General features: G+C 57.3%; 1 protein-coding gene across 14 annotated transcripts in view; it reads left to right on the top strand.

Moving 5' to 3' along the window:
• PPFIA4 (PPFI scaffold protein A4) overlaps positions 1 to 12,705 on the top strand; it is a 61,434-nt gene that overhangs the window by 29,125 nt on the left and 19,604 nt on the right. For 7 of the 14 annotated variants that reach the window (XM_085561499.1, XM_085561500.1, XM_085561501.1 and 4 more), the window contains exons 3-12: positions 3,993 to 4,061; positions 6,489 to 6,590; positions 6,696 to 6,860; positions 7,387 to 7,461; positions 8,995 to 9,090; positions 9,609 to 9,830; positions 10,246 to 10,392; positions 10,494 to 10,632; positions 11,318 to 11,397; positions 12,203 to 12,334. In XM_085561499.1, coding sequence (XP_085417625.1) covers positions 3,993 to 4,061; positions 6,489 to 6,590; positions 6,696 to 6,860; positions 7,387 to 7,461; positions 8,995 to 9,090; positions 9,609 to 9,830; positions 10,246 to 10,392; positions 10,494 to 10,632; positions 11,318 to 11,397; positions 12,203 to 12,334 — 1,227 coding nt within the window. Of the gene's footprint in view, positions 1 to 887; positions 1,052 to 3,992; positions 4,062 to 6,488; positions 6,591 to 6,695; positions 6,861 to 7,386; positions 7,462 to 8,994; positions 9,091 to 9,608; positions 9,831 to 10,245; positions 10,393 to 10,493; positions 10,633 to 11,317; positions 11,398 to 12,202; positions 12,335 to 12,705 lie in introns of those variants that run through there. The other 7 variants (XM_085561504.1, XM_085561506.1, XM_085561508.1 and 4 more) reach the window with 2 other exon arrangements.

Raw genomic sequence — 12,705 nt, forward strand, 5'->3', positions numbered from 1 at the left:
GAAGAGGGTCAGGTGGATGAGTCCAGTGTCACAGGGCTGTGCAGGATGAATCTGAGCTACCCACCATCCCTCTGGGGTCTTTTGGGTTAGCACAGTGTCCCAGGGCTCAGACGTGGGGTAACAGGGATTTTGGGGTTCTGTTGCTCTGCTCCACTGTGGGTATGGTGTGGGAGGAGCCCAGCAGCCAAGGGGAGCAAGAGGCTTCGAATGTTGCATCTGTTCTAACTCTGCAGTGCTGAAACCTGAGATCTTCCTTGCCTGGGTGGTGGTGTTTGGAGCACCTTGGAGAGATGGGAAATGGGTCAAAACTGGTGGTACGAGCTAGGACAGAGCTTGTGCTGTTGGCTGGCCAGCTCTCTGCATCCCTGCCTTGTCTGGATAGAGGAAAGCAGCTTGGGAACAGGTGCTCCATACACAGGGCTGGGCTGGTCCTGGCTCTGCTCAAGATGCTGAGACCAAAACACCCAACAGTGCTTCTCAGGAGTTTCTGAGGTCTCTATGGATGAGTCTACCTTCCTGAGAGAGTTGCTGAGACATTCTCAGGTGTTGGGTGCATTCAGTCTCACCAGCTGCTCCCTGTGCTGAGGGCTCGGTCCCTCTGCTCCCCGCTCTGGAGAGAGCAAGCCGGGTCACCCTGACGCTCTGCCCGCCCCAGCACAGCATCCCGGATTAAGGGATGCGCGGATTTAGCCTTTGCTCCCGCTCCAGGGACGGGCCCTCGGCGCCTCGGGATGTGCTCGGAGCAATCTGGGTCAGCACACGGGGACGTGCTGGCAGCGCTGTGCCCGCGACCTGCTGTGTGCCTGGCTGGGGTCGCCTCTGGCCCCTGCGGCCCTGGGATGTGACTGGGGCCATCCCATGGGGAATTCTGCAGAGCTTCTGCTGCCTCCCGCGGTCCCTGCGCGGGCAGGGGGCTCCACGCCCGGGCACGGTGCCCCCCGGTGCCCCCCGTGCTCTCCCTTGGACATGAGGGCTCGGCATGAACACAGGAAGCAAATCCAGAGGCGCTCACCTGCCCAATGGGACTAATCCCAGCATGTGCATGTACCAGGTAAGTCAGACCGGGACGCGCGGGTCTCTCCCCAGGGCATTGGGTAGCGTACCATGGGTCTGTCCCATCCTCTTCCTCCTTCTCTGTGAGCTCTTTTGTAGTGTCCCAGACCCCACTGGGAATGGGATACAAGCTGGATTTCTGGGAGAACTCCTTCTTTGAGGGCAGGATTGGGCCCCCAGGCTCATCAGTAGTGTCCCCTGGGTGCAGCCAGGCTGGGGGGTGCTCTGCCTGGTGAGGCTGGGATGGGTGGCAGCTGGGGATGTGGAATTCAGCACCCTCCCAGGGCACAGTGGCAGCTGGATGCTGCTGTGCTATGTCAGCATGGGATCCAAAGGGACAGGCTGGGAATGTGCATCTGGGGCAGGCAGGGGATGTGCCTGTGCAGGGCAAGCCCCTTTGCAGGGATGCTGCAGGGATGCTTCTGCCTGTAGCTCCCATTCCCCCTTGCCTGTGCTGCATGGCTGAACCATCCCCATCCCCAATCCATGGGGACATCCCTCAGCCCCCAAAAGGCAGAACTCCAGGGCGATTTCCTGGGGAGACTAAGCTGCCTTAATGCTTCTTACATGATTTATTTATTCATGTGAGAGTGCAGAATGTGACTTAATCGGGCTGAAAGCTCCAGCTCCAGCCCCCTGTTCTGCAGGGAATTTGTGGCCAAGGATCGAGCCCTGAGCAGGTTCTGGGTGCCTTGAACAGTCCCCCAAGGCCCTGGCTTTGCTCCCAGCCCCTCGGCTCAGTTTCTCCTGGGGCAGGTGCCACAAGGAGATGTGACACTCAGGGCTCCTGGTGCATCCAGATGTGTTCACAGTTCAGGGTCCTGTGTGGGATGGAGCTCCTCCCTGTGCTGCCATAACTTGGAGGTTTGGCAGGAGTCCCTGTCCCCAGCCGTGTCTGAGGGAGAACACACTCCCAGATTTCAGCAGGTTGAGGGCTGTGGGCTGCCAATGGCCATGCAAACCTCCTGCAGTTCCTTCTTCCATGGAGCTCTGCTGCACCTTTGCTGCCTTTTGGGCTGCCTGGAGAGCTGACATCTGGCCTTTTTGGGGTGAGCAGACCCCCTAAGACTGCCCAAACTCCTTGGAGGTCCCCCAGGAGCTGGGGCAGGTCCTGACATCAAACAGTCACATTTAACTTCAAAGTATATCTCAAGTTAACTTGCAAAGACCAGCAGGTAAATGGAAACCTCAGGAGCCCCAGGTGGGGGAAATCACTCATCAGGTAAGATCCTTAAAGCATTTCCAGATTTTGGGAAGGATAGAGGGATCTGGCAGCTGTGTGGAACCATTGGAGCTGGTTGTGCTCCTACAAGACAAAGATGCTGGGATGTTGGATTCCTGCTTGCCTGGCTGCACAATGCTCCTCCCTGAGCAATCCCAGTTGGAAATACACATCCTGGTGAAGGCAGGGCACTGATTCCCCATGGATGCTCTTGCAGAGCCTCACTGTTGTATCCAGGAGGTCTGGGAGGTGCTGGTGTCCAGCGCTGGGGGTGGGTGATGGTCGAAGCCCTGGGTTTACACGGCAGGATTTAATCTGTGTAATCCCATGCTACAACTGCTGGGGTTGCATTTATCCCCTCATCTCTGATTTGGGGCTTTCTCTTCATTCTGCTCCACTCCTGGGACAGAAGGAGAAGTGGGGTGATGGGGCTGCCACACGGGCAGACGATGGATGGGACTCTCCCTCTCATGCCGAGTCAGCAGCGCTGATCTCCCAGAAGGGGCATCCTTCCCACCCATCTCCTGCTGCTCATCAGGAGCAGTCTCTCCAATTAGGGTCTTTAAAATGCTGTTGATGCTACAGCTGGAGCCTGTTTGTCCCCAGGCTCGGGTGTGTTGGAGCAGCAGTGGCACTCCTGCCACAAACAGGGAATTCTGCTGGCTGTGGTGTGGAACTGCTGCATCCCTGTCTGTGCTGCAGACGGCGCTGGGAGAGACACAAGGGGGCCCTGGGCTGAGGACTTTGGCTTTTCAGCTTTTTCATGCTACAGGCCTTGGAGCCTTCTCCCCCTGAGCTTCCTAAGCCTCACTGTGCTTTTCCAGCCGTCTCCATGCTGCTGGTTCCTGGCCTGCCTCCAGCTCTCCCCTGATGCAACCAAGGAAGAAAACCCCAAACCCCCAACATGCCTGGTGCTGACTAAAGACCTGAGTCCCAGTCCACAGCATCCCACTTCAACACCTCCACGTCTCGCTCCCTGCCCCGAAAACAGCATCTCTACATCCTGCTCCTTCCATCCATCCTCCTCCCTCTCACCTGAGGACTTGGGGCCAAGCGCAGTCAGTCACAAGATGGAGGTTTGGTTTTAATCCAAACTGTCCCCTTCCCGAACTGCTGGGCTTGCAGGGCTCCCAGGGACTCCCAGGCTGTGTCCTGGAGGCTGCACTCCACAGTGTGACACTGCAGCTGTGAACTGGGGACAGTTTGTCATGGTCCTCAACTAGCTTGGTGCCCACGAGTGCTCCCAGAGCAAGGTGGCAGCATTGGCATCTGGCACAGCTGGGGCTGAGGGAGGTGGCTGCAAGCGGGTGCTGGAGTGATCTATTCCTATTTTTTATTCCCAAGGCATCATACTCTGGCCCTGTGTACTTGGCTGACCTCACTGCTGGCCTGGCTTGCCGCAGGGCTGTTGCTATTTTTGATGTAAATGTTCATTTTTGCAGCCTTCCTCTGAGCGGGGACAGTGACCGAGGGCTCTTTGATTTGCCATGGGGTGCTCCAGGCCTGGCACAGGATGTGGGACACAGAGCACGGGATGCAGCCAGCACTCCTGTCAGGATGAAGGGCTTGGAGAGGAGCACCCTAGGGAAGGGCTGGCAGGAGCTCTGTGCCGTGCCCACCCCTGGCTGTGACCCGCTGACCGCCTGTGCGCCGCGCTGGCCGCAGCAGAGGCTGCCTCTCTCCAGAGGATTTGCTCCCTTATAATCCCCTCTTCCAGGATGAAATACTGATTGCAGGAGCAGCTGTACAGCCTGGCCACCACAACGAGGGAATGCAGGGAGAGGAGGTGGGTGCTGGTGATCTCTGTCCCCAGCACTGGCCATCCCTGTCATCTTGCTGCCTCCAGTGCTTTGTCCCACGCATCCCGTGCTGCCCTGCCCTGTTCACTCCAGTGCGAAGAACATCCATGTCCCCTTCCAGCCGCAGGGCAGAAGAGAGGCTTTGGATCCGCAGGGTCCTGCCCCCTATGCGTCCCCCACGTTTACAGCTGGGGCTGCTGGAAGACATTCCTGGGACCATCCGGGCTGCCAGGATGTTTTTCCCAAGCTCCTGGAGCCCTGCCGCCTGTCTCTTGGCATGTTGAGGGACTGGGGGAGTGACAGATCTCTGAATCCGTGGCGATGCACGGACACCTCTCTGGCACATCTCCCTGCTGCTTTCTGCTCGCCGGCATTCCCAGCCCGGCTCTAATCCGCAGGGATGCTCGGGAGCTGCTGGCAGCGCTTGCATAACCCAGGGAATGCGCACGTGTGGCTGCGGCCGGGCTGCGCGGAGCCCGAGCCCCGGGATGCCAGCGCCAGGCAGAGCAGCTCCGGAGGGGCTCGGCAGGCACAGCGGGTCCCGGCGCAGCTGGATCTGCCCAGGGTTCCCTGTGCCCTGGGGGATGGTCCCAAAGCAAGTGTGGGATGGGGCATGGCAGGGGTTAGTGGTGAGGTTTGGGGTGTTGTGACAATTTGGGGGAGAACTGGTGGGGAGAAGGGTGATCCCTGGACTGGAGGGATCCCTGGGAAAGGGATGAGATCAGGGGTGATCCCAGATGGGAGTGGGCCCTAAGAAGGGATGGGAAGAGGGAAAACTGCAGGGCTGGAGTGGTTCCTGGGAATGGATAGGGCAGGAAGGGGTCTGGGAAGGAACAGGGGACCTCACACCCTGGGGCAGTGCCAGAGCAGGGATGTCAGAGCAGGGACGTGGAGCAGGGATGTTGAGCAGGGATGCCAGAGCAGGGATGTGGAGCAGGGATGTCAGAGCAAGGATGTGGAGCAGGGATGAGGGGTGGCAGCTGCCTGAGGCAGGTGACAGGCAGGAAAGCAGCTGTTTATGGGGACAGTGATTCTTTCCCCTCACTGTGACCTGCTCAGGTCCTGTCCTACTGTGGAGGTCTCAACTGCACCAGTGGCACCACCATCCCCACCAATCCCAGGCTACAAACCCCACCAGTGGGACAAGTTTGGGGTGGGGAGGGAGAGGAAAAACCTGGCTGGGGCAAACAGATGTAAAAGGTCTGGGTTTCTTAGCGCTTCAGCTGTCACAGGAGGTTTCACTTGGAGCTGACCAGAGCATTTGGTTCAGCCTAAGCCTCAATGCTTTGCTTTGGTTTGAAGGGGTTTTATTTGGTAAACCTGAAAATTAAAGTGGAAAAGAATTTCATGCTGTAAAGCAGCTCTCAGCCCCCTCTTGAAATTTGGTTTGTTAATGCTCCATCAAATCCTTCTTGGCTTCTGAAATCCTTTGCCTTTTAAAATTCTTTCCAACAACACTGAACATGGTGTGAATTCATAGCACGTTCCTGCATTTGCATTTCTCACCCTAAGAAATCCCAGCTGCAAAACCTCACTTAGGCCTGGCACCACTGAAGACACACTGGGAGCAATGGGAGGTGCTCCTGGGCTCACCCAGGTGCTGGGCTTCGTTTTCTAATGGGAAAGGGAACCCTCTTGTATCCGAGGGACTTCAAAGTGAGTTTCCCTTCCCCTCCAACACAGCCACAAGTGTGATTGTGGTTTTCATCCTATCTTGAGGGATGTGCTAGGTGTGCAGCATTCCTTTGGCATTGCTCTGGGCATGGCTTTTCCTTGGTGGCTGTCACATCCCCGGGGGAAGCGGTGGCAGCAGCAAGAGCTGGTGGCACCTGGCATCTCTTCTGCTGTGCCCCATCCCTCTCAGCTGGGACTTGGGACCTGGGGGTGCCCCATTTGTAGCTCACTGGGGCTGCACATGCTAGACTGAGGCAGCAACTGCTTTCTTTTGGAAGGAAGTTTTGGATGATTCCAGGTCCTGAGGCCATGGCAGAGACTGGCTGAGGGCCAGGGGACTCATCCTGACCGGCTGTGGCTTTGTGGTGAGTTTTAGCCTGATGGGATGCTCCAAAGTGGGAGCTGCATCCAGGGGACAGTGGGAATAGGAACATGCTGGTGGTCTTGACTGGGATACTTTAAATGCCATCGACCACTTTTGTAGCTGTAGAGCAATTTCTTGTGTCATTGGACATCAAACCAAGTGGGATAAATCCTGAGCTTCTGTGTTCTCCTTGTCCAGAGCATGAGGGAAGCCAGAAATAAATCCCCTCCTGGCCTGGCTGTGCCTCTGCACTGGTCTCTCCACATACACCACAGTGCTACTCTGGTTGGGTTTGGATGGGAAATGCTGTGCTGGAGGTCCAGCAGTGGGGCTGGAATGCTGACTCCATCCCATCCTCTGTCCCTGCTCTCCGCAGGAGTTTGCGACGCTGACGCGGGAGCTCAGCACCTGCCGGGAGCAGCTCCTGGAGAGGGAGGAGGAGATCTCAGAGCTGAAAGCCGAGCGTAACAACACCCGGGTAAGCCTGGAGAGCCTGCTGGCAGGCCCTGAGTCCTGGCACTGTGGGAGCCAGGGGCTGCTGGGCCCATCCTGGCAGTGACAGCCCCTCTCTCTCGCCCTGCAGCTCCTGCTGGAGCACCTGGAGTGCCTGGTGTCACGGCATGAGCGCTCCCTCAGGATGACCGTGGTCAAGCGGCAGGCCCAGTCGCCATCTGGGGTGTCCAGTGAGGTCGAGGTGCTCAAGGCACTCAAGTCACTCTTTGAGCATCACAAGGCACTGGATGAAAAGGTGGGAAAGCTGCTGGGACCTCTCCTGCTCAGAGTTCCTTCTCCCAACCCTCCACTCCCTCCGTGCTACTTTTTGTTGTTAAGGTGACATGGGGGCCCTCAGCAGGCAATTCTTGGGTATCCCAAACCTGCACTGAGGAGCTTATAGGGCTGCCCAGTGTATCCTCTGGGTTTGAGGCTGTTGGGGACAGGGAACTCTCCTAGGTCACTCTCGGGGTGGTGGCATTTGACACCCTGGGTCAGTCTTTGCTGTTCCTCCTCATTCATTCACCTCAAGCATCTCCTTCCTCTCCTTCCTCCTTCCTTTCCAGGCTATTTTTGCCCTAGATCTCCAAGAATTGGCCCAGCTTGTTGTCTCCAACCCAACTTCAACCCCCACCCCCGTGATAGGCTAGATGAACCTGAGCCTGTGAATCCACCTGAGCCTGGCTGTCAGCCCAACAAACAGGCCTGGGAGCATGCCTAAATCCTGGACACCCTAATCCTGGATAAATAGCAGCCTTTCCCATTGTTTCACTCACCTGCAGGTGAGGGAGCGCCTGCGAGCAGCCTTGGAGCGAGTGGCCACCTTGGAGGAGCAGCTTGTGGATGCCCATCGGCAGGTAAGAGGTACCTGGGCACCTGCTGGGCTGGGAATGCTCCCTATTACCTTTGGGAGTTCATCTGGTATTTGCATTTGGTCAGGTTTGATGTAAGGCTTTTGTTCTAAAATTGCTGTTTAGTTGAAGGTTTGTATTTAAGGAACCTTGTAAAGATTCTGAAAACCGTTTGTCTCGCAGGTGACATTTCCCTGTTGTTTGCTGTTTGGAATTCATGTCACCGACAAAAAACAGTCTGACTCTGAATCATTCCAGGGGGCTGAGGGTGACGTGGGATTTGCCCTGATTTGGCAGAGACCCAAACCACACTGCTTCAAGCACCTCATCTTGCATCCCCCTTCTTCCCTGCTGGAGTCCTGGGGTTGGGACTTCACTGTCCCCAACCTCCAGCCAGACTCATTTGGGTGGGAAGGAACCTTAAACTCATCCCGTTCCCCTCCCTGCCATGGATAGGTACACCTTCCACTATCCCAGGGTACCCCAAGCTCTGTCCAGCCTGGCCTTGAACACTTCCAGGGATAAAGTGTTCTTGAAGAGACATGGACACTGTTTTCCTTCCTGGATTTTGTGCCCAGCCACTACTCCCAAAAGGAAAGAGCTACTCCTACAGCCTCTACCAGACAAATTTTGCTTCTCTTTCCAGTTCCCAGGATAAGTCTCATGATATTTCCCAGGATCCCAGGCCCCTCTTCTTTTAGGGAGCTTTCCCCATCCTCCCCTATCAGAGCAGGACACAGTGCCAGTGTTTATCCCCTGTTCCTGCTGCACTGGGTTCAGAATCTGTCTGTCTGTAAACCAGAACAGGGAAGGAGCCCTGGGATCCAGGGCTCACCAGGAAAACCTCCCTCAGTGCAGAGCCTTCCCAGCAGCTCTGACTTCCTCTCTTTTAGAATCATGGAATCATTAAAGCTGGAAAAGCCTCCAATATTTGACCAACACACCCATGCTCACTGAACAATATTGTGAAGTTCCATGTCCACTTCTTTTTTGAACACTTCCAATGATGGTGACTCCATCACTGCCCTGGGTAGTTGTTCCAGGGCCTGACCACCCTTTCAGGGAATTTTTTTTTCCTGATGTCCAGCCTGACCCTCCCCTGGCACAGCTTGAGGCCATTTCTTTTTGTCCTGTCCCTTTGTTCCCTGGGAGCAGAGCCTGAACACCCCCCACCCAGGCTGTCCCCTCCTGGCAGGAGCTGTGCAGAGCCAGAAGGGCTCCCCCTGAGCCTCCTTTTATCCAGGCTGAGTGCCCCCAGCTCCCTCAGCCACTCCTGGTGCTCCAGACCTTTCCTCAGCTCTGTTCCCTTCCCTAAACCTGCTCCAGCCCCTCAGTGTCCTTCCTGAACTGAGAGGCCTAGAGCTGCCCCCAGGATTCCAGGTGTGACCCCAGCAGTGCCAGCTCAGGGCTGTTCCTCACCCACTCCTGGTCCCCCCCAGCCACAAGCAGGACTCTGGCAGAAACTGGTGCAGCCCTGGTGCAGCAGGACTGGCCTCACCTCCTGCTGTCCCCCAGTGCTGAGTGCCTGTTCCCATGCAGGTGGCAGCTCTGCAGCAAGGCTCCAGCCGGGAGCCTGCGGTGGGCGAGCGCGAGGAGAGGGAGCCCAAGGAAGCAGCACCGAAGCTTCCATGGAAGGTGAGAGCCCAGGAAACCCCTGCCCTGACCATGCTCAGTGAGGCCGTCATTTCTCCCACCTCCCTGCTGCTGGCTCCATGGTGCTGAAAATAGTTTTCCCTCTCCTCTGGGTCCAGCCCCATGGGAAATGCCCTTCTGGTGGATACAGGCCATTTCTGAGCACTGAATTTGTGCTTGAGTGCTCCAAGGGGTTCCTCTTCCCAGAGATCACAGAATGATTTGTATGGGATGAGACCTTAAAGGCCATCTTGTTCCAACCCCCACCATGGGCAGGGACATCATCCACCAGATGCTCTGGGAAGCCCTCAGCCATCCATATTCCATCATTCCTGTAAGAAGCCCCATCCCTGGCTTCTGTGGAGGCTGTTGATGGTGATCCCAGAGTCTCCTGTCTCCACTTCCACCCCTCCACCAAGTCCCTGCAGGGCCACATTGCCCTTAGAGTAGCTGCAGGCAATGCCACAGCCTGGGAGCTCTGGAGCATCCTGACATCCACCTCCTTCTCTGGTGCCTTGCAGCGTCTCTCCAATGGCTCCATCCACCCAGATGACGAGGCTGGGCGGGTGGTGGAGCTTCAGGAGCTCCTGGAGAAGCAAAATTTCGAAGTGGTCCAGGCCAAGGAGCGAATCTCTGCCTTGGCTGCCAGCGTGGCCGAGCTGGAGGAGGATCTGGGCACTGCCAGGAAGGATCTGATCAAATCTGAGGAGATGAGCAGCAAGTACCAGAGAGACCTCCGAGAGGTGAGTCCCTGTCCCCCTGCACTGCCCAACCTGGGGCAGAGACCTCACAGCTGTTTCCACTGGGCTGGGAAGGGGGTGGAACTCCCGTTGTGTGCAGGATGTTCTCCAAAAGAGGCCACAGCCTTTGGGAAATTGTCCCCAGGTCCACCAGCAGGAATTCCCTGAGGTTACAGACAGGCTCTCAGGTGTGCTGCACACCTGGGACAGGGACTTGTGTCCTCTCTAGAAGGTTTTCCTGTGACTGTTTGATTCTCCCTTGATCACTGTCTCATTCTGCTGTCCCTCATCCCCGTGTCAAGGGGGGTTTTCACACCCCTTAGACTCGGGGTGTCCCAGACTTGAAGGAGCTGGATGGCCCTGCTATTCCCAAAATGCTGTCACAGAGCAGGATGTGACAGCCCCATCGCTTCCCCAGGCCCTGGCACAGAAGGAGGACATGGAGGAGAGGATCACCACGCTGGAGAAACGGTACCTGGCAGCCCAACGAGAGGCCACCTCCATCCATGACCTCAATGACAAACTGGAGAATGAGCTGGCCAACAAGGAGTCCCTGCACCGCCAGGTACTGAAACTGGGCCCTGAGTGTGCCCTTGCCCCGGGGACCTGGGGGCAGAAGGGGCTGCTGGGGGGGACATGCTGGGCAGTCATCCTGCTGTCCCCCAGTGCGAGGAGAAGGCGCGGCACCTGCAGGAGCTGCTGGAGCTGGCGGAGCAGAAGCTGCAGCAGACAATGAGAAAGGCAGAGACGCTGCCCGAGGTGGAAGCGGAGCTGGCCCAGCGCATTGCAGCGCTCACCAAGGCAAGTGGCAGGGGTGGGGCTGGACTGGGGCTGGAGGGGACATCAGAGACTGAGGGAATGGGAGAGAAGGGATTGGAGAAGGAGGGCAGCGACTGGAGACAGAGAGCAGTGCTGGGATCAGGGGAGGAGCTGGGTCTGGCTGTCTCCTGCAGTGATGGAGCCCCTGACAGCCCAAGGCATCCCATTCTCCTTCCCAGCTGTGGCCTCTCCATCCCATGCTCTCCCCACTGCTGCAGGGACAAGGCACCGCCCTTAAAGGACACCTCAATGTGTCCTGCACATGAGGGGTTTTCTCCCTTCCCTCAGCCCCTTTCTCCAAGGCAGGGATGGCTGTGTTGGTGTGGATGCCCTTTGGCTTGGGTGAGACCACTCTAAGATGAGGAGAGAGAGGAAGCACCAGGCTGGCCTTTGGAGGGTGCAGGCCTGGAGGGAGGAATGGATGCGGCCATCCTGTCCTTCCTGGGTTCTGGAATGGTGTTTAGTCCCTCACAGAGCGCCTCCAGCTCCTGTCACCATGCCAGCAGGGCTGGTTTGGGCTCACAGGGAGCCCTGGCAGGGCTGCAGGCAATGGGAGAGAGCCCTGCATCCCAGGAAGGACTCAGATGCAGAGATGGACACCAGGATGGAGCAGGGCCCTCATGGCTTTGGGGAGCATCATGTGAGAAGGCTGCTCTTCTTTTCCCAGGCAGAAGAGAGGCACGGGAGCATCGAGGAGCACCTCCGGCAGCTGGAGACTCAGCTGGAGGAGAAGAATCAGGAGCTGGCCAGGGTAAGTCCTGATCCTTGCCTTGGTGTCTGGGTACCTGGGCACACCTGGATTGCAGTTCAGGAGCAGGTTGAGAGAACAGCCTGGTTAATCCCTTCCCATCCAGGATCACTTAAACTTGAGCCACAGAGAAGCTCATGGCACTCCCTGCTGTGATTTCCCCTCTCCAAGGCATCCAAGGCTTGCTGTTAATATTCCACACCCACCCCTCTCAGCATCAACCCCTGGGGCAAGCTGGGACCTGAAAGGGTGGAAGGGGAGGAGGCTTCAGCAGCTCTTCCCCCAAGCCTGGATCAGCAGAATAAAAAGGGCAGGGAAGCTGAGCTGCTGTACCCTGGGCTGCACAGTCTGTCCTTCAGCTTCTGTGCTTCTCAGCCGGGGCTGGGCTGTCCAGGCAGGAGGCTGTGATGCCCATCTCTCAGGTCACCCAGGTCACATTACAGATGTGGCCCTGGGGAAGCCCCCAGATTTTGCCTTAAGACGGATATTTGAAAATCCAGAGGTTCAGTATCCAGTAGGGTCTGGAAGGTGCACCCAGTGTGGATATTCCTAACAGATACACAAGAGAAGCTTTCTTGAGGGGCAGTCAGGCATGGTCTCCTTAAATCCTTTTCTCTCCTGTTCATCCCTGGCTGTGAGGTGGCAGAGAGCAGCTGAGCCACCACAGAGGGTCCAATCAGTGCTGTAAGATGTGAATTTGACCCCAAATGCTGGGCCTGGTGGGCCAGCTCTGACACCGTGGCACAGGGTGGCAGGAGGGCACTGAGCCCCTCTGGATGTGACGTGGGTGTCACTGTGTCTGTCCCAGGCCCGCCAGCGGGAGAAGATGAACGAGGAGCACAACAAGCGGCTCTCGGACACCGTGGATCGGCTGCTGAGCGAGTCCAACGAGCGGCTGCAGCTGCACCTCAAGGAGAGGATGGCAGCCTTGGAGGAGAAGGTACTGCCTGGGGCAGGGGTCCAGCGGGTTGAGGGGTCTGCAGCCCCTGTGTGCCTCATCCAGCCATGGCCTAGGGCTGGAAGTGCCTGTGCAGGGCTGGAGAAATGGCAACAGGTGAGACATGGCTGTGCTGGGGCTGGTGGAGCACAGGAAACTGTTCTGGTCACCTCGCCCAGGGAGACCCCCTCGCCACCATCTCCCCCCTCTCACAGCAGCAGGATTTGTCCCACTCCGTTCCCTCACCTCCCTGTGCCTCTGCCCATGATGCCACCTCTTCCCAGCTGTCAGAGCAAATCCCAACTGCATTTTGCAGGAAAAACTCTCTAATTTTGCATTGTTCATCCTGTCCCAGTGCCCATCCTTCCACGTGC

Source organism: Lonchura striata, chromosome 26 (assembly GCF_050655825.1).
Source record: "Lonchura striata isolate lonStrDom1 chromosome 26, ASM5065582v1, whole genome shotgun sequence".
Lineage (NCBI taxonomy): Eukaryota > Metazoa > Chordata > Aves > Passeriformes > Estrildidae > Lonchura > Lonchura striata.